This window comes from Balaenoptera borealis (assembly GCF_965194805.1).
Source record: "Balaenoptera borealis genome assembly, chromosome: 16".
NCBI lineage: Eukaryota > Metazoa > Chordata > Mammalia > Artiodactyla > Balaenopteridae > Balaenoptera > Balaenoptera borealis.
Genome location: NC_138872.1, coordinates 74505982 through 74530850, shown reverse-complemented (window position 1 = coordinate 74530850; position 24869 = coordinate 74505982). Strand labels below are relative to the sequence as shown.

Below are 24869 nucleotides of genomic sequence, written 5' to 3'. Positions count from 1 at the left end.
TTTCTCTCTTCTCTCTGTGGTTCATTTTGGATAATTTTTATTGCTATAACTCCAAGTCATTAAAAAAATCATTTTTATTCTGAAATTTCTAATTTGCCATAAATCTCATTCAGTGTATTCTTCATCTCAGACATTGTTTTATTTCCAGAAGTTTGATTGCATTTTTTATTATATCCCCCATGTCTCTACTTTTTAAACATACTGAATACCATCCAAATAATTGCTTCAATGTCTTATCTGCTAATTCTAACATCTTTGGCAGTTCTGCATTGGTTTTGTTTATTGAGTTTTCTTCTCATTATAGATTATATTTTCCTGCTTCTTTACATGTCTGGTAATTTTTTATTGGATTCCAGACACTGTGAATTTTACCTTGTTGGGTGATGTCTATTTTTAAATTCTTATAAATATTCTTGAGGTTGGTTTTGTTTGTTTGTTTGTTTGTTTTGGCCACACTGCACAGCTTGTGGGATCTTAGTTCCCTGACCAGGGACCAAACCCAGGCCCTTGGCAGTGAAAGCCTGGAGTCTTAAACACTGGACTGCCAGGGAATTCCCCTCTATTTGGGACTTGACTTTAAGATTTCTTAGGTGGACCCAGAACCGTGATTAGACTTAATTATTCTATTGAGGAAAGACACTTTATGTACCCTACCAAATGTCCCATGAATCATGAGGTTCTCTATTCTGGCTGATGGGAGTAAGCTTTATTCCCATCCTGTGTGAGTGTCAAGCATTGTTACCTCTAATTCTTTCAGATGGTTCTTTTACCAGCCTTGAGTAATTTCCTCATATCCACGAACCAGTCAGTATTCAGCTGAATACCTGGGGGCTGCCCTCTGCAGATCTCAGGATTCCTCTGTGTGGCTTTCACCTCCCTGGTGCCCAGTCCTCTGAATTCTAGCCACCTTCATCTCCCCAAACTGTCAGCTATCTCTTCTCAACTCAGGGAGTCTGCCAGGCTCTGCCTGGCTTTCCCCTCCCTGCAACACTGCCTGGATACTCTCTCAAAGGAGGATGCAGGCAGTTAGAGGGCCTACCACATTTTTTTCATCTCTTAAGGAAAACTGTCATTTTTTGGCTGTGTCCACTGTCTTGAAAATGTTATATATATATACATATATATATACATATATATGTATATATATATATATATATATATATACACTAGTTGTTGGTTGGTTATTTAAGGCTGGTTAGTAAGTGTGGTTCCTGTTACTCCACCACGACCAGAAGTGAAAGTCCTACACTTTCTTATGAAGAGAGAGAAAGTGGTGATCCTATATTGGGTTGGCCAAAAAGTTCGTTTGGGATTTTCTATAACATCTTACAGAAAAACCCAAACGAACTTTTTGGCCAACCCAATACCTGGCCTGCAAGACAGGCAAATAACCCACAGCTTCTCTTACCTATGTCACCATTTTTGATGTACCATTAATAGTTGTGATCATGAATAATCACAGAATTTATATTGAAATTTTTCACTATTTTAATTAAAACATTTTTAAAATCTATGCATAAATCTCATTAAAAATAAGGAACTGAAGAAAGTTTAAGGGGTGCTGTCTACATACACATTGTGCATAAGCAAGATTGATCCGTGTTCACTTTGCATAATTTGAAAGTGAACTGTTGCTAGACCAAATATAGATATAATAATAATGCAGATGAAATTCTCAACAAAGGTACTATGGTAATAATATATGTAAATCTGTTAATCATATCCTTTTCTACAATACAGTAAGATCCATTTATGCTGTCTCTTCACTGTATATAGTGTTAAAAATAAAATCTAATGTTTTTAAACTTTTATTACCACCGTTTATTTTTCCTTCATAGCCTTCCTCCATTCAAACATTCATTCAACAAATATTCACTAATTGCCTAGTACTGTACTATGATAGTCCTTATAAAACACCAAATTTAATTATTTTAATGGCTACTTTAACTACAAAGTTATAAAATGCATCTGGGGCAACTTTTTTTGCTTCTATAAAGAACATTACAGCATTCAAAATCCAGCGATATTCATGGGAATGTGGTGCACAGGCACACACAATGCATCATGCATGTATCACACGTAAGCATAATCATAATAGATGTGGGTGTGTCTCTACTTCCTTTTTGATGTGGGTCAGGGATGGATAAAGATTGGCAGAGATAGTCAAGTTGGGGAGAGTGTTACGAAAAAAGAAAAGAGGAGTAGGCATAGGAAAAGGATCAAAAGGAGATAATAAAACTTTGACACATATGACAAAGACTGGAGAAGCTTCTTCGGACATTGACTCTAGGAAAGAAAACCGCCCCACAGGGGATGAGAAAGTAAGACCCGTATGGAGGGCAGCTGGAGCATGAGTTCAAGGTCGAGTACTTTGGAAGTTGCTGGAGGTCAGAGGACCCAAGTTTCACTCTCCTCCTTCTCCAAGATTCTCAGTGGTAAGAGAACACACACAATGGGGGTGCCAAATGCACACCAGAGGATCATCCTGACTAGTGGGCCACATAGTACCAATGACTCCAAAGAATAGGGCTTTCTGCTAAACTATGTTAGCACATGTGCCTTGGGTTATATTCCTGGTGGGTCTCCTCATACCCTGCCAGCTTCATGGAGGACCCCAGGCTGGACTCACACACCCAGTTACTTCTCAAAACTGGCCCCTGCCTTGACCCAAGTGTGCATACTTATGGGAGTCAGAAACCAAGGAGAGCCCATGGACTCTCTTACCCACACAGGAGGCAGACGGTCTAGAGAGATGAGGTGGGATATTTTTGCTTCAGAAGAACAGTGACAACCCCCAATGATGTGGATCAAGGTCTGATGGGTTCTGAGAGAACATCAGCCACTCCCTGCCCAGGTGAAGAACTGAGTAAGTGGTGGAAACGGGTATGGAGGTTTCCACTCCAACACTCCTCCTCCAGGACACAGACCAGAGGGCATCTCCACTTTGGAAACATGCAGAAAAAAAGAAAAATGACTCCCCCTTTACCAGAAAGAATCGTTATAGCTTCTCTAACTTCAATACAAGACACATTTGCTGAGTGTGTGGCTCCAGGCCCGCCTGAAGCTTGGATTTCTGACACAATCTTACCTGTTATTATTCTTAGCACAAGTCAGAAAGCAGAGTTCGGAGCATTTATTTTTTAACTCACATTTTCTTTTCTTTTTTTTTTAAGTTTTTTTTTTTTAACATCTTTATTGGAGTATAATTGCTTTACAATGTTGTGTTAGTTTCTGCTGCATAACAAAGTGAATCAGCTATACGTATACATATATCCCCATATCCCCTCCCTCTTGTATCTCCCTCCCACCCTCCCTATCCCACCCCTCTAGGTGGTCACAAAGCACCGAGCTGATCTACCTTTGCTATGCAGCTGCTTCCCACTAGCTATCTATTTTACATTTGGTACTGTATATATGTTAATGCCACTCTTGCACTTCGTCCCAGCTTCCCCTTCCCCCTCCCCGTGTCCTCAAGTCTATTCTCTACGTCTGCGTCTTTATTCCTGTCCTGCCCCTAGGTTCTTCAGAACCTTTTTTTTTTTTTAGATTACATATATATGTGTTAGCATATGGTATTTGTTTTTCCCTTTCTGACTTACTTCACTCTGTATGACAGACTCTAGGTCCATCCACCTCACTACAAATAACTCAATTTCATTTCTTTTTATGGCTGAGTAATATTCCATTGTATATATGTGCCACAAATTCTTTATCCATTCACCTGTCAATGGATACTTAGGTTGTTTCCATGTCCTGGCTATTGTAAATAGTGCTGCAATGAACATTGTGGTACATGACTCTTTTTGAATCATGGTTTTCTCTGGGTATATGCCCAGTAGTGGGATTGCTGGGTCATATGGTAGTTCTGTTTTTAGTTGTTTAAGGAACCTCCATCCTGTTCTCCATAATGGCTGTATCAATTTACATTCCCACCAACAGTGCAAGAGGGTTCCCTTTTCTCCACACCCTCTCCAGCACTTATTGTTTCTACATTTTTTGATGATGACCATTCTGACTGGTGTGAGGTGATACCTCATTGTAGTTTTGATTTGCATTTCTATAATGATTAGTGATGTTGAGCATCCTTTCATGTGTTTGTTGGCAATCTGTATATCTTCTTTGGAGAAATGTCTATTTAGGTTTTCTGCCCATTTTTGGATTGGGTTGTTTGTTTATTTGGTATTGAGCTGCATGAGCTGCTTGTATATTTTGGAGATTAATTCTTTGTCAGTAGCTTCATTTGCAAACATTTTCTCCCATTCTGAGGGTTGTCTTCTGGTCTTGTTTATGGTTCCCTTTGCTTTGCAAAAGCTTTTAAGTTTCATAGGTCCCATTTGTTTATTTTTGTTTTGATTTCCATTTCTCTAGGAGGTAGGGCAAAAAGGATCTTGCTGTGATTTATGTCATAGAGTGTTCTGCCTATGTTTTCCTGTAAGAGTTTTATAGTGTCTGGCCTTACATTTAGGTCTTTAATCCATTTTGATTTTATTTTTGTGTATGGTATTAGGGAGAGTTCTAATTTCATATTTTACATGTAGCTGTCCAGTTTTCCCAGCACCACTTACTAAAGAGGCTGTCGTTTCTCCATTGTATATTTTCGCCTCTTTATCAAAGATAAGGTGACCTTATGTGGGTGGGTTTATCTCTGGGCTTTCTATCCTGTTCCATTGATATATATTTCTGTTTTTGTGCCAGCACCATACTGTCTTGATTACTGTAGATCTGTAGTATGGCCTGAAGTCAGGGAGCGTGATTCCTCCAGCTCCGTTTTTCTTTCTCAAGATTGCTTTGGCTATTCGGGGTCTTTTGTGTTTCCATACAAATTGTGAAATTTTTTGTTCTAGTTCTGTGAAAAATGCCACTGATAGTTTGATAGGGATTGCATTGAATCTGTGGATTGTTTTGGGTAGTATAGTCATTTTCACAATGCTGATTCTTCCAATCCAAGAACATGGTATATCTCTCCATCTATTTGTATCATCTTTAATTTCTTTCATCAGTGTCATAATTTTCTGCATACAGGTCTTTTGTCTCCTTAGGTAGGTTTATTCCTAGATATTTTATTCTTTTTGTTGCAATGGTAAATGGGAGTGTTTTCTTAATTTCACTTTCAGATTTTTCATCATCAGTGTATAGGAATGCAAGAGATTTCTCTGCATTAATTTTGTATCCTGCTACTTTACCAAATTCACTGATTAGCTCTAGTAGTTTTCTGGTAACATCTTTAGGATTCTCTATGTATAGTATCATGTCATCTGCAAACAGTGACAGCTTTACTTCTTCTTTTCCAATTTGAATTCCTTTTATTTCTTTTTCTTCTCTGATTGCTGTGGCTAAAACTTCCAAAACTATGTTGAATAATAGTGGTGAGAGTGGGCAACCTTGTCTTGTTCCTGATCTTAGTAGAAATGGTTTCAGTTTTTCACCATTGAGGACAATGTTGGCTGTGGGTTTGTCATATATGTCCTTTATTATGTTGAGGTAAGTTCCCTCTATGCCTACTTTCTGGAGGGTTTTTATCATAAATGGGTGTTGAATTTTGTTGAAAGCTTTCTCTGCATCTATTGAGATGATCATATGGTTTTTCTCCTTCAATTTGTTAATATGGTGTACCACATTGATTGATTTGTGTATATTGAGGAATCCTTGCATTCCTGGGATAAACCCCACTTGATCATGGTGTATGATCCTTTTAATGTGCTGTTGGATTCTGTTTGCTAGTATTTTGTTGAGGATTTTTGCATCTATGTGCATCAGTGATATTGGCCTGTAGTTTTCTTTCTTTGTGACATCTTTGTCTGGTTTTGGTATCAGGGTGATGGTGGCCTCGTAGAATGAGTTTGGGAGTGCTCCTCCCTCTGCTATATTTTGGAAGAGTTTGAGAAGGATAGGTGTTAGCTCTTCTCTAAATGTTTGATAGAATTTGTCTGTGAAGCCATCTGGTCCTGGGCTTTTGTTTGTTGGAAGATTTTTAATCACAGTTTCAATTTCAGTTCTTGTGATTGGTCTGTTTATATTTTCTATTTCTTCCTGGTTCAGTCTTGGAAGGTTGTGCTTTTCTAAGAATTTGTCCATTTCTTCCAGGTGGTCCATTTTATTGGCATATAGCTGCTTGTAGTAATCTCTCATGATCCTTTGTATTTCTGCAGTGTCAGTTGTTACTTCTCCTTTCTCAGTTCTAATTCTGTTGATTTCAGTCTTTTCCCTTTTTTTTTGAGGAGTCTGGCTAATGGCTTATCAATTTTGTTTATCTTCTCAAAGAACCACCTTGTAGTTTTATTGATCTTTGCTATTGTTTCCTTCACTTCTTTTTTATTTATTTCTGATCTGATTTTTATGATTTCTTTCCTTTGGCTAACTTTGGGTTTTTTGGTTCTTCTTTCTCTAATTGCTTTAGGTGTAAGGTTAGGTTGTTTATTAGAGATGTTTCTTGTTTCTTGAGGTAGGATTGTATTGCTATAAACTTCCCTCTTAGAACTTCTTTTGCTGCATCCCATAGGATTTGGGCCATGTGTTTTCATTGTCATTTGTTTCTAGGTATTTTTTGATTTCCTCTTTGATTTCTTCAGTGATCTCTTGGTTACTTAGTAGTGTATTGTTTAGCCTCCATGTGTTTGTATTTTTATACAGTTTTTTTCCTGTAATTGACATCTGGTCTCATAGCACTGGGGTCAGAAAAGATACTTGATATTATTTCAATTTTCTTAAATTTACCAAGGCCTGATTTGTGACCCAAGATATGATCTATCCTGGAGAATGTTCCATGAGCACTTGAGAAGAAAGTGTATTCAGTTGTTTTTGGATGGAATGTCCTATAAATATCAATTAAATCCATCTTGTTTAATGTGTCATTTAAAGTTTGTGTTTCCTCATTTATTTTCATTTTGGATGATCTGTGCATTGGTGAAAGTAGGGTGTTAAAGTCCCCTACTATGACTGTGTTACTGTCAATTTTCCCTTTTATGGCTGTTAGCATTTGCCTTATATATTGAGGTGCTCCTATGTTGTGTGCATAAATATTTACAATTGTTATATCTTCTTCTTGGATTGATCCTTTGATCATTATGTAGTGTCCTTTGTCTCTTGTAATAGTCTTTATTTTAAAGTCTATTTTGTCTGATATGAGAATTGCTACTCCAGCTTTCTTTTGATTTTCATCTGCATGGAATATCTTTTTCCATCCCCTCACTTTCAGCCTGTATGTGTCCCTAGGTCTGAAGTGGGTCTCTCGTAGACAGCATATGTATGGGTCTTGCTTTTGTATCCATTCAGCCAGTCTATGTCTTTTGTTGGAGCACTTAATCCATTTACATTTAAGGTAGTTATCGATATGTGTGTTCCTATTACCATTTTCTTAATTGTTTTGGGTTTGTTATTGTAGGTCTTTTCCTTCTCTTGTGTTTCCTGCCTAGAGAAGTTCCTTTAGCATTTGTTGTAAAGCTGGTTTGGTGGTGCTGAATTCTCTTAGTTTTTGCTTGACTGTAAAGGATTTAGTTTCTCCGTCGAATCTGAATGAGATCCTTGCTGGGTAGAGTAATCTTGGTTGTAGGTTTTCCCTTTCATCACTTTAAATATGTCCTGCCACTCCCTTCTGGCTTGCAGTTTCTGCTGAAAGATCAGCTGTTAACCTTATGGGGATTCCCTTGTGTGTTATTTGTTGTTTTTCCCTTGCTGCTTTTAATATTTTTTCTTTGTATTTAATTCTTGATAGTTTGATTAATATGTGTTTTGGCATGTTTCTCCTTGGATTTATCCTGTATGGGACTCTCTGTGCTTCCTGGACTTGATTAACTATTTCCTTTCCAATATTAGGGAAGTTTTCAACTATAATCTCTTCAAATATTTTCTCAGTCCCCTTCTTTCTCTCTTCTTCTTCTGGGACCCCTATAATTCGAATGTTGGTGCATGTAATGTTGTCCCAGAGGTCTCTGAGACTGTCCTCAATTCTTTTCATTCTTTTTTCTTTATTCTGCTCTGCGGTAGTTATTTCCACTGTTTTATCTTCCAGTCACTTATCCGTTCTTCTGCCTCAGTTATTCTGCTATTGATTCCTTCTAGAGAATTTTTAATTTCCTTTATTGCGTTGTTCATCATTGTTTGCTCTTTAGTTCTTCTAGGTCCTTGTTAAACATTTCTTGTATTTTCTCCATTCTATTTCCAAGATTTTGGATCATCTTTACTATCATTACTCTGAATTCTTTTTCAGGTAGACTGCCTATTTCCTCTTCATTTGTTTGGTCTGGTGGGTTTTTACCTTGCTCCTTCATCTGCTGTGTATTTCTCTGTCTTCTCATTTTGCTTAACTTACTGTGTTTGGGGTCTCCTTTTCACAGGCTGCAGGTTCGTAGTTCCTGTTGTTTTTGGTGTCTGCCCCCAGTGGGTAAGGTTGGTTCAGTGGATTGTGTAGGCTTCCTGGTGGAGGTGACTGGTGCCTGTGTTCTGGCAGATGAGGCTGGATCTTGTCTTTCTGGTGGGCAGGACCGTGTCTGGTGGTGTGTTTTGGGGTGTCTGTGAACTTATGGTTTTAGGCAGCCTCTCTGCTAATGGGTGAGGTTGTGTTCCTGCCTTGCTAGTTGTTTGACATGGGGTGTCCAGCACTGGAGCTTGCTGGTCGTTGAGTGGAGCTGGGTCTTAGTGTTGAGATGGAGATCTCTGGGAGATCTCTCGCCAATTGATATTACGTGGGGTCGGGAGGTCTCTGGTGGTCCAATGTCCTGAACTCGGCTCTCCCACCTCAGAGGCTCAGGCCTGACACCCGGCTGGAGCACCAAGACCCTATCAGCCACACAGCTCAGAATAAAAGGGAGAAAAAAAAAGAAAGAAGAATAAATAAAATAAAATAAAATTAAATTAAAAACTTGTTAAAGTAAAATTTTTAAAAATATTATTAAAATAAAAAAAGTTTTTAAAGTAATTTAAAAAAAAAAGGAGAGAGCCACCAAACCAATAAACAAATCCACCAATGATAACAAGACCTAAAAGCTATACTAAGATACACATAAAAATCAGAAACTAGTCAGATACAGGAAATCCCAAGTCTACAGTTGCTCCCAACGTCCACCACATCAATTTTGGGATGATTCGTTGTCTATTCAGGTATTCCATAGATGCAGGGTACATCAAGTTCATTGTGGAGATTTAATCTGCTCCTCCTGAGGCTGCACAGAGAAATTTCCCTTCCTCTTCTTTGTTTGCGCAGCTCCTGGTGTTCAGCTTTGGATTTGGCCCTGCCTCTGTGTGTAGGTCGCCCTCTGGTGTCTATTCTTCGCCCAGACAGGATGGGGTTAAAGGAGCGGCTGATTAGGGGGCTCTGGCTCACTCAGGCCGGGGGGGAGGGAGGAGTACAGAATGTGGAATGCGGGGCGAGCCTGCGGCGGCAGAGGCCGGCGTGACGTTGCACCAGCCTGAGGCGCGCCGTGCGTTCTCCCAGGGAAGTTGTCCCTGGATCACGGGAGCCTGGCAGTGGCGGGCTGCACAGGCTCCCGGGAGGGGCGGTGTGGAGAGTGACCTGTGCTCACACACAGGCTTCTTGGTGGCGGCAGCAGCAGCCTTAGCGTCTCATGCCCGTCTCTGGGGTCCGCGCTGATAGCCGCGGCTCGCGCCTGTCTCTGGAGCTCGTTTAGAAGGTGCTCTGAATCTCCTCTCCTCGCGCACTGCGAAACAATGGTCTCTTGACTCTTAGGCAGTTCCAGACCTTTTCCCGGACTCCCTCCCGGCTAGCCGTGGCGCACTAGCCCCTTCAGGCTGTGTTCACGCCGCCAATCCCAGTCCTCTCCCTGCGATCCGACCGAAGCCCGAGCCTCAGCTCCCAGCCCCGCCCGCCCCGGCGGCTGAGCAGACAAGCCTCTCGGGCTGGTGAGTGCTGCTCGGCACTGATCCTCCATGCGGGAATCTCTCCGTTTTGCCCTCCGCACCCCCGTGGCTGCGCTCTCCTCCGCGGCTCCGAAGCTTCCCCCCAGCCAACCCCTGTCTTTGCCAGTGAAGGGGCTTCCTAGTGTGTGGAAACTTTTCCTCCTTCACAGCTCCTTCCCAGAGGTGCAGGTCCCGTCCCTATTCTTTTGTCTCTGTTTTTTCTTTTTTCTTTTGCCCTACCCAGGTATGTGGGGAGTTTCTTGCCTTTTGGGAAGTCTGAGGTCTTCTGTCAGCGTTCAGTAGGTGTTCTGTAGGAGTTATTCCACATGTAGATGTATTTTTTGATGTATTTGTGGGGAGGAAGGTGATCTCCACATCTTACTCCTCCGCCCTCTTGAAGGTCTCCCTCACTTTTTCTTTATAATATTTTTCTCATGGCTTAAGCCTGAGGTCCTACGAAGTTGAGGGATCAGGCCCAAAACAGTCTAATCTCAGGGAAGAGCTTCTCTCTATTAAAGGGGCCAAATCCCATCAAGCTGGCTCGTCTGCTGGAACGGGAGAACGAAATGTGGTTTCTTGGCTGTTGGCCTCAAGGGAGCCTCTTGAAAGAGCTTTTATTTGATGTTCCTGAAAACTGGAAGGAACAAAAAGACACGAGGGTGGGGGGTGGCGATAGAGCGAGTTCCAGGAGTCAGTGAGGATGGGAGGGAAGGCCTGGTGGAGAGAGGCCCTGTACAGGGGGCTGTATCCATGCTGCAGCCCCAAACTGCAGCCCCCTGCCTGGGCAGGGACGTTTGCAGTTTCATGAGGTAGAGTCTGGCTGCATTCCCTGCATGGGCCCCACACAGACCCTTCCTCAACAATCCCCCATCCCAGGGCTGCTGGGATGTGTACCCCAATGTCCTTACTGTATGCCTCAGGTATTGGGGAGCCCACACATGCCTGAGCCGGCACATGTGGCCAGCCCTCCTGGCTCCTTGCACGGCTCTCTGGACCACCCCGTGGAGACCGTCTCAGACACAGGTAACTCTGTTTGGTCTTTGCTTTTTAGACAAAGGAATTGCAAGTAAAGCTTTAAGAGATTAGGGACTGAAGAAAGATTGAAAAAGAGAGTCTGTCCTCTCCTTGCCAAACAGAGACAGACCTGCCACATTGGTAGAGTGCACTAGAGTCCTCCAGAAATGGTTTCTATGGTGTGGATTTCTGCAGAGATCCAACAGCCAAGAACCCCCAAGGGCTTGGGGGTCTGGCAGGTAGAAGACCCCCAGAAAACCCAGCAAGACCATGATTATGCAAGGATAAAAAGAAACAAAAACTGTGCAGACAAAAAGACTGGCAGAGAAGACTACAAAATGTTAGGAAATTAGATTACATACGACATCGACCCTGGAGTCAGCCAGGCTTGGATTTTCATCTCAGCTTTGCCACTTACCGGCTGTGCTGCCTTGGGTATGTTGTCTAACTTCTCTAAACCCCAGTTTTCATGTCTGCAGAGGGAAATAATAGCACAAACTTCAGAGAGGTGTTGTGAAAATTACATTACATAATGTTTGCAATTACAAAGCAGAGTGCCTAGTCCTTAAAATAATGCTCAAAAATGGGAAACGATTGATTATTGTGGCTTCTAAGCAGTGAGACTATTGGTAACTTTTTCCTTCTCTTTGCTTGTATCATCCACATTTTGTACGATGAACATGTATGACATATGCTGAATCACAGCTTGGCAGCTCGACAAGGGTTCTTTCCATCTAGGCTTATTCAGTGAGGCTCCTCACAAGGGTCTTCAGGCCTGCTGAGTGCAAACCATTCTTCTGCTGGAGGAACCTCTGGATTGGGGACCATTGGGATAATGGGACCCAGAGGACTAGAAAGGAGCGTCCCTGAAGACAACTGTGTTGTTTTCCTCTCTCTAAGTGACCAAAGACCCTGAAAGAACACCAAGCATCACTATGTGCAAGTAGCAAGAAAACACTGAGATGCTCTTTCAAGCACTATGCCATCCAAGATGCTCTAAGTTACATTCCTTTCCTGCCAATGTCATATAATGGGCAGAATCCCATTCTGTGACACTGGGATATGGTTTGCTCCGTATCCCTTGCCTGAGATATGGGGCAAACCATGGAGGCCAAACAAGAGGCTCAAGCGGTCAAAGGCAGCTTCTCTGGAGCCCCGTCACTCCCCCGGCCTCACCCCTCCTGGTGGGCACAAAGGCTCAGGCACCTTGGCTGGGCAGTAGGCAAAGTAACCAAAGCTCTTCAAACTACAGCAATTACAAGCAACAGAGATAGCAAATAGGAAAGAGACAAGTGGAGATTCACTGCCTTTTCTGTCAGCCTTCAACAGGTGAAATACGTTTGTCCCCAAGAGGGTAAACCAACAGCTCATGGAATTTAGAACTGAGGATGACCTTACAGTTCTAAGCATTGATTCCCATATGAAATTTGATTTACTGACATACCCAAGGTCAGTGAGAACTCAGGGGGTGATTTAGGTCAATTCAAATAGCAGCGCCAGGACTAGAAGCCAAGCCTCCTAATTTCTAGCCAGGGATGCTTCCTCCAAAGATGGATATTGTTTTGCCTCAAATTACTCAGATTACTGGTTCCGGAAAGTGCCACCTTCCTGAAGGTGCTTACTACAGGGGCCATTGTACAAATTGGAAGAAGGCAGATCTTGGATGCAAGTTGGGTAAGAATTGGAAGCGAAGCCTTCCTATTTGTCTTGTCCTAGGGCTGCTCTTGCAGACCCCAAACAAATGCCAGCAGGGCTAGAAGACACCATGCCAACCTTCAGTTGTTGGCTCCATGGCTCTAGCAGTGGGGCTGGTGATGAGAATGAGAACACTGACTTCTTTCCCAGCCTGGTCATTATCTGTGAATGGGAACAACAGATAAGCCCCTCACAAAAACCATGGCAATGATCAGAAGATAGACTGACTGCCAAGTGCTGGAACAGACATGTCTCTACATGAGTGCTATCCATGATGTCTGGACAATGATGTTTGGTCCTTGGAAAGTCATCATCTCCATCACTGATGACTAACGTATTTTCAGAGACTAAACTGGGGGGATAAACAAGATGAATATAAAAATTCAGCTGAACATCATTAATTATTTTTTAAAGCTTTCAGATATAGTTCACATACCATGCTATTCACTCACTAAAGGTATATAATTGAATGGTTTTTAATAGATTCACATAATTTTACAACCATCATCACAACCTAATCTTAGAGCATTTTTATCACCCCCAAAAAGAAACTCCTCATCCCTTAGCTGTCATCCCCCAGCTCCCCAATCTTCTCCTGCCCTAGGCCACCACTAATCTACTTTCTGTCTCTACAGATTTGCCTATCTTAGACATTTCATAGAAATGGAGTCACAATATGTGGTCCTTTGTAACTGGCCTTTTTCTCTTAACATAATGTTTTCAAGGTTCATTTATGCTCTGGATTAATTCTTCTTTTCATAGTTCTTAAAGCATCTTTTCTGGATCTTTCAGGGCTTTCTGGGCCATCCTCAAACATTTGGGTTACTATTGGAAATCAGAATGAAAATAAATTCTATTTATCCAAACTTTTTGTGTGCTAATGGAGGTGGCATTGTATTATTTCTAAGATGAGGTAAATCAATTTGTGTACCTGTACCAACAGTCACTAGATACCTCAGCTTCAGAAATGCTTAGCTGTGCTTTGTGGGTATAGTTTTCTGGTCGTATATCAATCTAGAGCTTATTGCAAGAAGCAATTATCCCCAAAATAACAGAGCCATGGAACTTGGGAAAACTCCCTATTTCAACAGATGAATTTTGCTGCATCTTAGGGATGCACTATCCTGCCCTCTGCTGAGCAGTATGTCAGGAAGACTAAAAATCAGAAGAACATGAAGAGACAGCAAAGAGCCAGAGGACCTGTTTCTGACAAACTCACCTTTATTTGTTCATTATTCAAAAACAATTTAAAGGGCACCTACACTGTGTAGTCACTGAGCTAGCAGTAATACAAACTTGGGGCAGTGATCCTTGTCCTCCAGTAGATCCTTGACTGGGACGCTGCCCAGAACACTTGTCTCTGGTGGCAAGTCAAAGGCATCCCAGAGGGAGGTGATAAAATGTTAAAACAGCATAGATCCTTAGAGTGAAAGAGAACTGGAGTGAGATTCCACAGTCCCAAATCTCAAAGGTTATGTGTAATAAATCACCCAAAAACCCTGAGTGGCTTAAAACAATAATAGTAATTTATTATCTCTCAAAGTTTTCATGGGTCAAGAATTCAGGAGCAACTCAGTGAGTCGTTCTGGTTCTGGGTCTCTTGTGGGGGCTGTAATCAGATGTCAGCTGGGGCTGGAATTATCTGAAAGTTTGACTGGGGCAGAAGGGTATGCTTGCTGGGTGGCCCACTCCCAGAGTTGGCAAGTTGATGCTGGCAAGATTGTTCCTCTCCACGTGGGCCTCCCACAGGACTCTACATGTCCTTACCACCTGAGGGCTGGCTTCTCCCGGAGTGAATGATATCAGAGACCCAGCTAACAGCTGCAATGTCTTCTATGACTTGGTCTTAGTCAGTCACCTACATGACTGCCACCATATTCTATCAGTCACAGAGCCAGCCCCAAGTCAATGTGGGAGGGACCACAAGGACATGAAAACCAGGAGGCAAGAGTCATTGAGGGCCATCTCAGAGGCTGGCTACCACATTACTATTCAGTTTTTCTTGCATTTTCCACCGTGAAGGTCAAAGTACAAATTCTTAGCTGCTGTTTGAATCCCTTCTTTAAACCTCCACCAGGTATTCATTCAACCACTGCCTGAATCCTTCTGGGCAGGAGTTCAAGGTCCTCCAACTCTGACCACTCTGTCCTCAGATGGCACTGACGTCCTCTGCAGGTTGAGTCAGTTCCTCCTCTATGTGAGGCCTTCAAATACTTATCAAGAGCAACCATGTTCCGCCAATAGACATTGATTTAGTCAGCATCAGACCCAGTGCGCTAGCAGCTGGGGATACAGCAGTGAACAAGATACAGTTTTTGCCTCCAAAGAGCTCATTTTGGTTTAGCTTCCTCACTCTACTCCAGCAGGCTCACACCACCCCCCATGAGCAAGGGATCACTTGTCCATCTTCTCTATATCTGATCGCAGGGAAATCTCTTCTCTTTTGCCAAAGCTCTTCTGGTAGCAAATAACAGAGAACAAAACTCAGATTGCTTCAAGAAAGCAGATAAATGTGAACAAGAATTGGGATCGTAAAGGTGCTCCAAATCTGAGACAAATCTTTAATGTTCTTAAAGTATAGTTTAAGAGACCTGGAGCTGATTTATGGAAAGCAGCAGATTTTTAAAATACTGCTCTAATACCTAGCATCCTTCCTTAACTCTTACTAATTATAGTAATTATAAAGGCTTTTTCTATAGATTATTTTGGATTTTCATATCATCTGCAAATAATTCAAGTTCTGTTTCTTCCTTTCCAATTCATATACCTTTTCTTTTTTCTTGTTTTATTGTACTTGTTAAGACCTCCAGTATAATATGGAATAGAAGTAGTGATAGTAGACATGACTACCTTATTTATCAATTCTTTTTTCTTCCAGCTCTGATAATGGCAGGATAGCTTGTATTAGATGAAACCCACTTGCTGACAACTATAAATTATGGACAAAATATTAAAATAACTGTATAATGTCCTCAGAGAGTAACCAAAAGCAGGCAGAAATTAGGGGGATACAAGCCTCGAAAGAATGGAAGTAAACTCTGTGAGATTCACATTTAACCAGCTTTTCTCCTGAAGGCACTCCCCAGTCTGCCTGGAGCATGAGGACTGGAGTTCAAGCAAATAGCAGCAGTCTTATTAGGCTGAAGAATCTGAGATGAGAGTTTGGAGCTGCCAGACAAGTCTGCAATTGAGAGGTGGGGAAAATATGGGAAAGGACCAAAAATCTATATATGGATACCCCCTCAAGTCCTTGCTGACTTTGTAAATGCATATCCATAGGGAGAGACTCTAATGAGCCCACAGGAAAAGAATAGCTGGAAGGCGGAAAACGCTGGGCAGAAATTTCAATAGAAAGACAGACTTTAGAGTTTAAGTCTCTCCAAATTAGAGGAGTTTGGTAAACACTTCAAGCTTTTCAACAAAACTCTAAAAAGGCCATGCCCTATGATTAGGAAGCACATCCCAGGACTAAGTGCTATACCTTAGGACTAAGTGCTATACCTTAGAACTAAGGGCAAAATTCAAATAGACCCACCCTAACAAAGCCTAAAACCAAGCCTTCACAAAATCCAGGTGATCTGCCAGCAGATCTGCTACATTTGCTAGAACAAAACCCAACATTCTTCAGAGGAAGATAACAGAATCCAGATTCTCTACAATGAATCAACCACAATGTCTATACAATAAAAAAGTACGATACATATGAAGAAATAAGAAAATGTGATGACAAGTCAAAAGAAAAAAAGCAGTCAACAAAGAAGATCCACATTTAGGATTTAGGAGGAAAGGACTTTAAACTAAGTGATAAATATGTTAAAGGGTTTTACGAGAAGAATGGATATACTGGAGGAAGAGACAGAGAATCTCAGAAAAGATACGAAAACTCTAAAAAGGTACCAAGTAGAATCCCTGGAACTGAAAGATACAATATATGAAAAATTTTTTAAAAAATCATAGCATGAGATTAACAGATGATCACATGGGGGAAAAAAGAAGAAAGATTATTGATTTAAAGAGAAATAAACAGAAATTATCCAAAAAGAATCTGTGAGAGTAAAGTATTTAAAAAAGAGATGAATGGAACCTCAATATCAAATACCAAACAGAGCCAGAATATTAAACATCTCAATATATGTATAATTGGGGTTTCAGGAGAAAGGAGGAGAATAGAGAATAAAAAATATTTGAAGGAATATTGGCCAAAATGTTTCCAAACTTAATTATAAACATCAAACATCACATATTAGAAGCTTAACAAGCCTCCAAAAAAAACCAATACCAAAACCAAACCAAAACAAAACAAAACAAAAACCTGCACCTAGCCACATCACAGATAAAAATAAAAGTGAAATAGAAAATCTTACAAGTAGCCAGGCAGAAATGAGGTATCATATACAGGCGAATGACTGACAAGCAACTTCTCTTCTGATAAATGGAGTACAGAAGACAATGAAATAATATCTTTAATGTGTGGAAAGAAAAAAACTGTCACCTCAGAAGTCTATACCCAGTAAACACCATTCTTCAAAACTGAAAACGAAGAGATATTTTCAGGTAAATCAAAGTTGAGATAATTTGTTGCCAACAGACCTGCACTGCAAAAAGTGCTAGGGGAAGTTCTTTAAGCTGAAGGGAAATAATTGTCTTGGAAATCTGAATCTACAAAAAGGTATGAGGAGTATTGGAAATGGTTAATATGTGGGCAAATATACAAGCATAATTGTTTCTAAAAGGAATGATTTTTTTTCCTAGATATGGCTTTAATCAAGCAATGAACAGATCATCCAAGAAGATATAGTTTCGTATAATAAAGCCTGCCCTCCAGAGTTTTGTTTTTTTAATCAAAACAACTTGAGCACGTGGGGGAAAAAAAGTTGTTTTCCTATAGAAACTAAGTATATGATTTTCCTACTCAACTCCCCCTCTTTCTAAATAAATTTATATAAATAGTGCCATTCATTCATTTGAAAATTAGTTATGACTAATTTTATTCACTTAACATTAAAGTCACCATCAGTTATGAATTTTGCTGTAAGTTTCCAGCTACACCTCTCTGTGCCTCTCCTTTGTGGGCCTCATGGACTCACTTTCGTAACACTCTGCTCCTGCCTACCTTCCTTTCCCTACTAACCCCCTCCTCTGCTTACATAACCTCTTCAAATCTTTTGAGTCCGCTCCTTATTTAAATTTTTTTTTTTAATATTAATTAATTTATTTATTTAGGCTGTGTTGGGTCTTCGTTTCTGTGCGAGGGCTTTCTCTAGTTGTGGCAAGCGGGGGCCACTCTTCATCACGGTGCGCGGGCCTCTCACCATCGCGGCCTCTCTTGTTGCGGAGCACAGGCTCCAGACGCGCAGGCTCAGTAGTTGTGGCTCACGGGCCTAATTGCTCCGCGGCATGTGGGATCTTCCCAGACCAGGGCTCGAACCCGTGCCTCCTGCATTGGCAGGCAGATTCTCAACCACTGCGCCACCAGGGAAGCCCCTTATTTATTTAATTTAATGGTTGACCTCTTGTTTCTTAAAATAAAAAAATACCTAAAGGAAACGTGAAAATTTGTTAGCATATATTAATTCTGGGTGGTGAACATGAAAACTTGTTAGCATATATTAATTCTGGGTGGTGAGGCACCGGTGTTATTATTTATTCCTTGTGCATTTCTACATTTAAAAACTTCTCGCTAAAAATTTCCAGTGATTTCCATTTCAGAGTCACTGAGTATGAGTCAATTTCTCTTGAAATCATTTTTTCTCAAAATAATAATTTACATGCATGATTTCATAGTTTATACGAAAACATTCAAAAGAATGATACCTAAGTTACCACGTTGCTTATTTATCAAAATGAGGAATTTGTTAATAATAAGTATTTGCATTTGTGATGAGAATGAAATTCATTAATTAATAAATAGTCTCAGGACTCTCTCTTCTCTTTTACCTGCTGAAGACAATTTTGTCTTTCCTCTCTGCCCACACCTTCCAAGAAGAGCTTTGATGATATGAAATCAGGAGAATGGGTAGAAAGACACCAGGACTGGAGAGGGAAAATGCTTAGAGATAAGTTGGGGTAAAGGGTGAATAATCAAAGGTTTTAAGGTTAGCTGACTCAAGTAATCAGAGGTGAGAGGGAGCCTCAGTGGAGAGGAACAGACATTCTAAGAACAGTGGCTGTGGGTTATGAATGGACCCACTATAATATTCTTTAAATAAGTCAACATTGGAATTAAAAAACTTTTAATTGCTGACTATTGTTTCTTCATTGTACTTAGAGCCTCAAAATTCGTTTGAGTTACATACTTATCAATTACTGAAATGTATTTTCCTGCTGTACTGTTGGAAGAAACCTTATAACTTTGGGAAGGAGTGGTGAAAATACTACCTTCTCCTTGCTGAATTTCATTTAAATACAGTGATGATAGATGTTTGGCTTTAGAACCTTCAGAACATTTTATGATTAAGGTCTGAAAATATAAGGTATAATTTCCTAAACATCTGAGCACTTTAACATATTTTTCAAACTGTGACAGCCTCTCCACCCTATAACATTTTATGTATGTGTGGGTATACACATATATTGTATATAATACATATTATAATTATAATTCAGCCACCTTATCAAGTCTTATTAACTACTATTATTCACATTCAAAACTTTAAAATAAATTCCCCCATCCTCCCTCCACAGAGTAAATACTTTCACCATTTTGCGCCATTTTCACATTAGAGAATGGCATATTTATCCTATTTCTTGATTGTTTAGTTTTAAGTATTAACTATTGACTTCCTAATATGGAAGATGAGGATTTAACTTTCTTATAAACCTTCCCACATGTTGTTATAATTTCGGGTGAAATCAATATTCAGAACCTATATAAGTATTATTCACGGCTGAGTGGTGTACTATGGAAACAATTTCTCCCTTATGCAACATCTCCTTGGAGTTAATCATGATGGTCTCATTATTTCATCTGCTTGTTGTCTACACCTATCAGTAACTGTATATAAATGTATAACCCTGGCTATGAGTTATTCTAAGCGGCAGATGGAAGGCAAGGACTCGGACGCTATACCATTCGGTGTGTTCGTTTGTACTTAATCCCCCTGCTTTCCCTGCAGTACCCTGGCCCGGCGCCCCAGAGCCCCGATTCCACTTAGATCAAGCTCTGCAAAGAAGAGCCCTGCAAGGTTCTGCTAAGGTGGACAGAGTTGACCGCAGCTGCAGGGTGTTGGGGAGGACGTGGAGATGCAATTTCTTCTTAGAGACTTTCCAACAACCCTCCCATTTTGAACCCAAGCTGTATTTCCACTTTCAGAGATGCCTGTGGCCTCTGGAGTTCAGACAGGCACCGCCATGTTACACTTAGCCTTTCCCCTTTGCAAGCTTGAGTTTCCGCTCTCTCCAGTTTGCTAAGTTCCTTTCCATTTGTTCTTCTTATTTCCAGCTTCCCATACTTTGTTTCTATCATGACTTTTCCTGAAAACCGACTAATCCAACACCAGTAACCTTCTCTGAGTCTGCCTCCGCGTCTATTAAATGAAACAGTCCTGCTCTCCTCCGCGGCATCCTGGGTTCCTGCGTTCGCACCCATCATCTCAGCATCATCCGGGTGCTGCGAGGTCCTCTGAGGGCTTATGGCCAGAGCTGAGGACGTGCTTGAAATGCTAGTGCTGGACCGAGGCTGTCGGTCAAGGTGGAAATGTCTTGGTTTCTCAGTGGCTCCCTGAGAATTGCACAAAAACTTTTTTTCAAATTTTTTGTTACTGCTACTATTTCCAAGAGTTCTAGAAACAAATCAAGTCACCCATAGAGGGGATGAAGAGGGAGAAGAAAAGAGAGAGAAAAACAAAGGGGAGAAAAGGGGGAACACAAGGCGAATGGACTGCTGTCCTGCTGTGTCCTGAGTCGCCATTAGGGTGTCCCCTTCCCTCACGCACGTGTCCATGTCCCCAGTGGGGAGACCTCCACACCAGGGTGAACTCCACGATTGAGGCCCAGGCCGAGACTCCCGCGACAGAAAGGTTAAAGTGATGACGGCAAACTGATTGCTCTGCTTGACCTGGGGCGGGGTAGGGGAGCCGTCATAAATCTCCTGTGTCTTTGCTTCTTCTTACCCTCTCCCTGATAAATCTGTTTTCAAGATGAAATATTATTCCACAAGCCCAGCTGGTTGATGGATTGGGAAACTTACAAAACTAACTCCAGTGAGTCCTTTGAAGTGGATCGAAACACAGGCTTTGTAAAAATGCATGTCATCCGGGATCACTGGTTCAAGGTTGGCAGCATGATTTCCTTTCATCACACAGGTCTTCACTTGGTACTTCAGATTACTTTGCCTCTGTCTGCAAACGAATTTCCTGCTCCCTCCCAGAAGAGCTCACGGTGCTTCCCTTTCTCCCTCTACCTCTTCCCCCACACATGTGGAGTGTGCAGGGTCTCACCCCGTAGCTCTAAGGTCATGGAAGGAAAGCCAGAGGTGACACCAGTCACTCCAGGCCACCTCTATATGGAAATTCAGGGGAAAAGTTCATAAAAGGCACTTTGTAGGAGAAAACAGTTTACAAAGGGGTAGCGGTTGGGAGCTGAGGATACGGAGGGCCAGTGCCCACAGAGCTTTGGTCTTTGGGGCATTAAGAAATCCAGTCTTCTTTATCACCAGTTGCCAGTCTCTGCTGACTGCTGAGTAGAGGGACCCTAGAGGGCCTAGGGGTAGGGGGGTGAAAATCCACTAAAATAGCCATGGAGTTCACTCTCCTCCCGGCATGCCTTCTAGAGGTCTCCCTGGGAACCAGATGTGCCAAAGACAAACCTGGAGAAACAGAAGGGGGCTGGCGTGAAGTTAACCTCACTTTTGTCAAGCATTTGTCCGATGTTTTCCAGGCTACCCTTATACCCAAACCTCTGAGCTCCTCCCCTACTACCTTCCCATGACTGTATCCAGAATCCTCAGCACAACTCTGTCCCAGACAGTGTCTCAGTATCACATCCCAAGATACTCCATCATCCCCAGATCCAAGTACATACCAGAAAATGACAAAAGTGGTATTAAACCATTACTCTGGATCACCATGATTTTTTTGCCAGGAAAATAAGCTTCCAACTAATTGATGGGAATGTGGAAGGAAAAAGAAGCCAAGCTTCATAGTGTTAATCTAAGAAAAACTGCAAGGACAGCAGGGGGCTGCATGAGCAGGGTATCAAGATGAGATTCTACAAAACACGCCATGAACCAGTGAAAATCTCACTGATGGAACGAAAGGCTAAATCTCAAAGTCATCAGGATTGAAGTAGCCCTTGGATAAGTCTCACCTGCTCAATGATGCTGGATAAGTGGACAAAAAATAAGTAAGGATCTAAAAGAAATTAATATGATAATTTTAAAAAACCCCATAGGCCTTATGGACATATATCAAACTTCACCTCTGATAATAGAAAATCCATCTTCTCAAGCACACGTGGTATATTTAGCAGAACTTATCAAACATTAGGTAACAAAGAAAATATCACTAAATGACAATAAACTTCATCTGGAAAAATAAGCATTCAGTAATAGCCAGGAAACCACCACAAAATAAAAACTGAAAGGCAACTAGTCCTATTTGATATTAAAATATACTAGAAAGCTTTGATAATTAAAATAGTGTAGTGTTAGTACATGAATAGATAAACAGACCAGTGGAAAAGAACAGAATATCCAGAAATAAATGCAAGCACATGTGGAATTTTAATGTATGATAAAGGTGACACCTCAAATCACTAGGGCAAAAAGGGAACTTTTCTTGAGTCTTTTTATCAGGAGAGGCAACCTGTCCTGACCCTAACCCACCCAGATATTAAAAGTGCCCGCATCAATACTTCCAAAACAAGTGTCAACAGTTTATAAGAAAAACATGACAACCTAAGCTATAGAAAGCAATGGGTTGAGGACAAGGAGAGTGGATGAAATGAAAGAGATGTTTAACAACATTCGCAAGCAAGAATAAAAAGTGGGCTGGTTCAGCTGGATTTTTTGCAGAAATTGAGAAGCTGATCTTAAAATTCATATGAAAATTCAAAAAGACCCAGGAGCTGGAAGACTTGCAGCTCCTGATTTCAAAACTTATTACAATGTTAGTGCTGTAAGTTTTGCCAGTAAGTGGTACTAGTATAAAGATTAGATAGATAGATAGATAGATGGAAGAGAATTGAGATATCCTCCCTAAATATATCTCTATATTTACAGTCAATTGATTTTCAACAAAGATTCCAAGAAAACTCAATAATAAAAGAATAGCCTTTTTAACAAATGGTGGTGGGAAAATCGTGTGTCACATGAAAAAAGATGAATCTGGACTCCTTCCTGACACTATACACAAAAATTAACTCAAATGAATCAAAAATTCAAACATAAGAGCTAAAACTCTTAGAAGACAGAGGAGAAGACCTTCATAATCTTGGGTTAGGCAATGGTTTCTCAGCTATGACACCAAAAGCACAAGCAACTAAGGAAAAAATAGATAAGCTGGCCTTCATCAAAATTTAAAACTTTCATGCTCCAAACAGTACCGTTAATAAAGTAAAAAGACAACTCACAGAATGGGAGAAAATTTTTGCAAATCATATATCTGATAAGGGACTCGTATCCAGGATATTTGAAGAACCCTTACAACTCAATAATAAAAAGTTAAATTATTTTAAAATGGGCAAACGATCTCTTCTTTGTCCTAAGAAAAGATACAAATGACCAATAAGCACACAAAGAGATGCTTGAGATCGTTAGTTATCATGGAAACACAAAACACAACCACAATGAAGTATTACTTCACACTCACTGGGATGGCTACAATCAAAAGGACAGATAATAACAACTGTTGGCTTAGATGTGGAGAAATCAGAACCCTCATAAACTGCAGGTGGGAATGTAAAACGGTGCAGCCACTTTGCCAAACGGTCTGGCAGTTCCTCAAAATGCTAAGCATAGTGTTACCATATGACTCAGAATTCCACTCCTAGGTACGTTTCCAAAAGAAATGAAAAAGTCTACACAGACTTGTACTCGAATGTTCATAGCAGCATTATTCTTATAGTCAAAAAGTGGAAAAAACCCAAAAGTCTCTCAACTGGTAAATGGATAAACAAAATATGGCACATTTGTATAACGGAATACCATTTGGTAAAAAAAGAGAATGAAGTACTGATACAAGCTAGAACATGAATGAAACTCAAAACATGCTCAGTGGAAAAAAAGCCAAACATGTAAAGAACACATATTGTGTAGTTCCATTTATACTGGCTGTCCAGAAAAGTCAAATCTATAGCTTTCTTTTGGATTGACAGGAATGGTCTCAAATTACATTGTGACAATGTTTGACCAATTCTGTAGATATGCTAACAATCATTTAATTGTACCTTCAAAATGGATGGATTTTATATTATGTAAATTACATTTCAAGAACGCTATTTTTTATAAGTGGCTCTGTATAATTGCAAAAGCAGCCAAAGAGCCCAGCACCAATGGCCCTTATTCTTTAATGGATTCTTATTAACAATACTGCACCACCTATGCTCTTAAGTGTTCATAAAATTGTGGGAAAATCATGCACACTAATGACTTTGAGTTAAAAAATGATTCAGAAGAGTGAACTCTGAATGTGAAGAAGGATTAGTCATTCACGCTGCGGTGCTCGAAGTACGGCTTCTGGACCAGCAGCATCGCCTTTACCTGTAACCATGCAAATTTGGGGGTTCCACTGAATCAGACCTCCCAAATCAGAAACTCTAGGGGTGGGGTCCAGCAATCTGTATCTTAACAAACTCTCCAGGTGATACTGATGTATGTTCCAGTTTGAGAATCAATCCTTTACTCTATCATTTCACTTGTATTTTTCTTTTCATGTATGTGTAACAAAAAGATATGATTTAAAAATCTATTGCTAAAAATTCTAAAAAATCTTTGTGTAGGTATAAAAATAAGAATTCTAAGTCTCACAGACGTAAAAAACAAGCTTATGGTTACCAGAGGGGAAGGGGAGGGGGGAGGATAAATTAGGAGTTTGGAATTGAAATATACACCCTACTATATAGAAAATAGATAACCAACAAGGACCTACTGTGTAGCACAGGGAGGTATACTCAATATCTTGTAATAACCTATAATGGAAAAGAATCTAAAAAAGAATATATATATGTATTCTGAATATATATAATATATATAATGTATATAATAAGTTGATCACTTTGCTATACAGTTGAAACTAACATGACATTGTAATTCAACTATATTTCAATAAAAATTTTAAAAAATAAGAATTCTAAGTCTTAAGAAAACATTG

At 40.5% G+C, this 24869-nt stretch overlaps 1 protein-coding gene and 1 long non-coding RNA gene across 2 annotated transcripts in view; one reads left to right on the top strand and one right to left on the bottom strand.

Moving 5' to 3' along the window:
• Positions 1–1169: 1169 nt before the first annotated feature.
• Positions 1170–24869, bottom strand: part of LOC309612626 (S-adenosyl-L-methionine-dependent tRNA 4-demethylwyosine synthase TYW1) — a 214294-nt gene continuing 190594 nt past the window's right edge. The window contains exons 16-17 of the mRNA XM_082358575.1: positions 11285–11339; positions 1170–8790 (exon numbers count right to left, since the gene is read on the bottom strand). Coding sequence (XP_082214701.1) covers positions 11334–11339 — 6 coding nt within the window. The 3' untranslated portion in view covers positions 1170–8790; positions 11285–11333. The remainder of the gene's footprint in view (positions 8791–11284; positions 11340–24869) is intronic.
• LOC309612688 lies at positions 8785–24869 on the top strand. The gene is made up of 2 exons (XR_014235342.1): positions 8785–17730; positions 18038–24869. It is a non-coding gene; the product is annotated as an uncharacterized lncRNA (long non-coding RNA).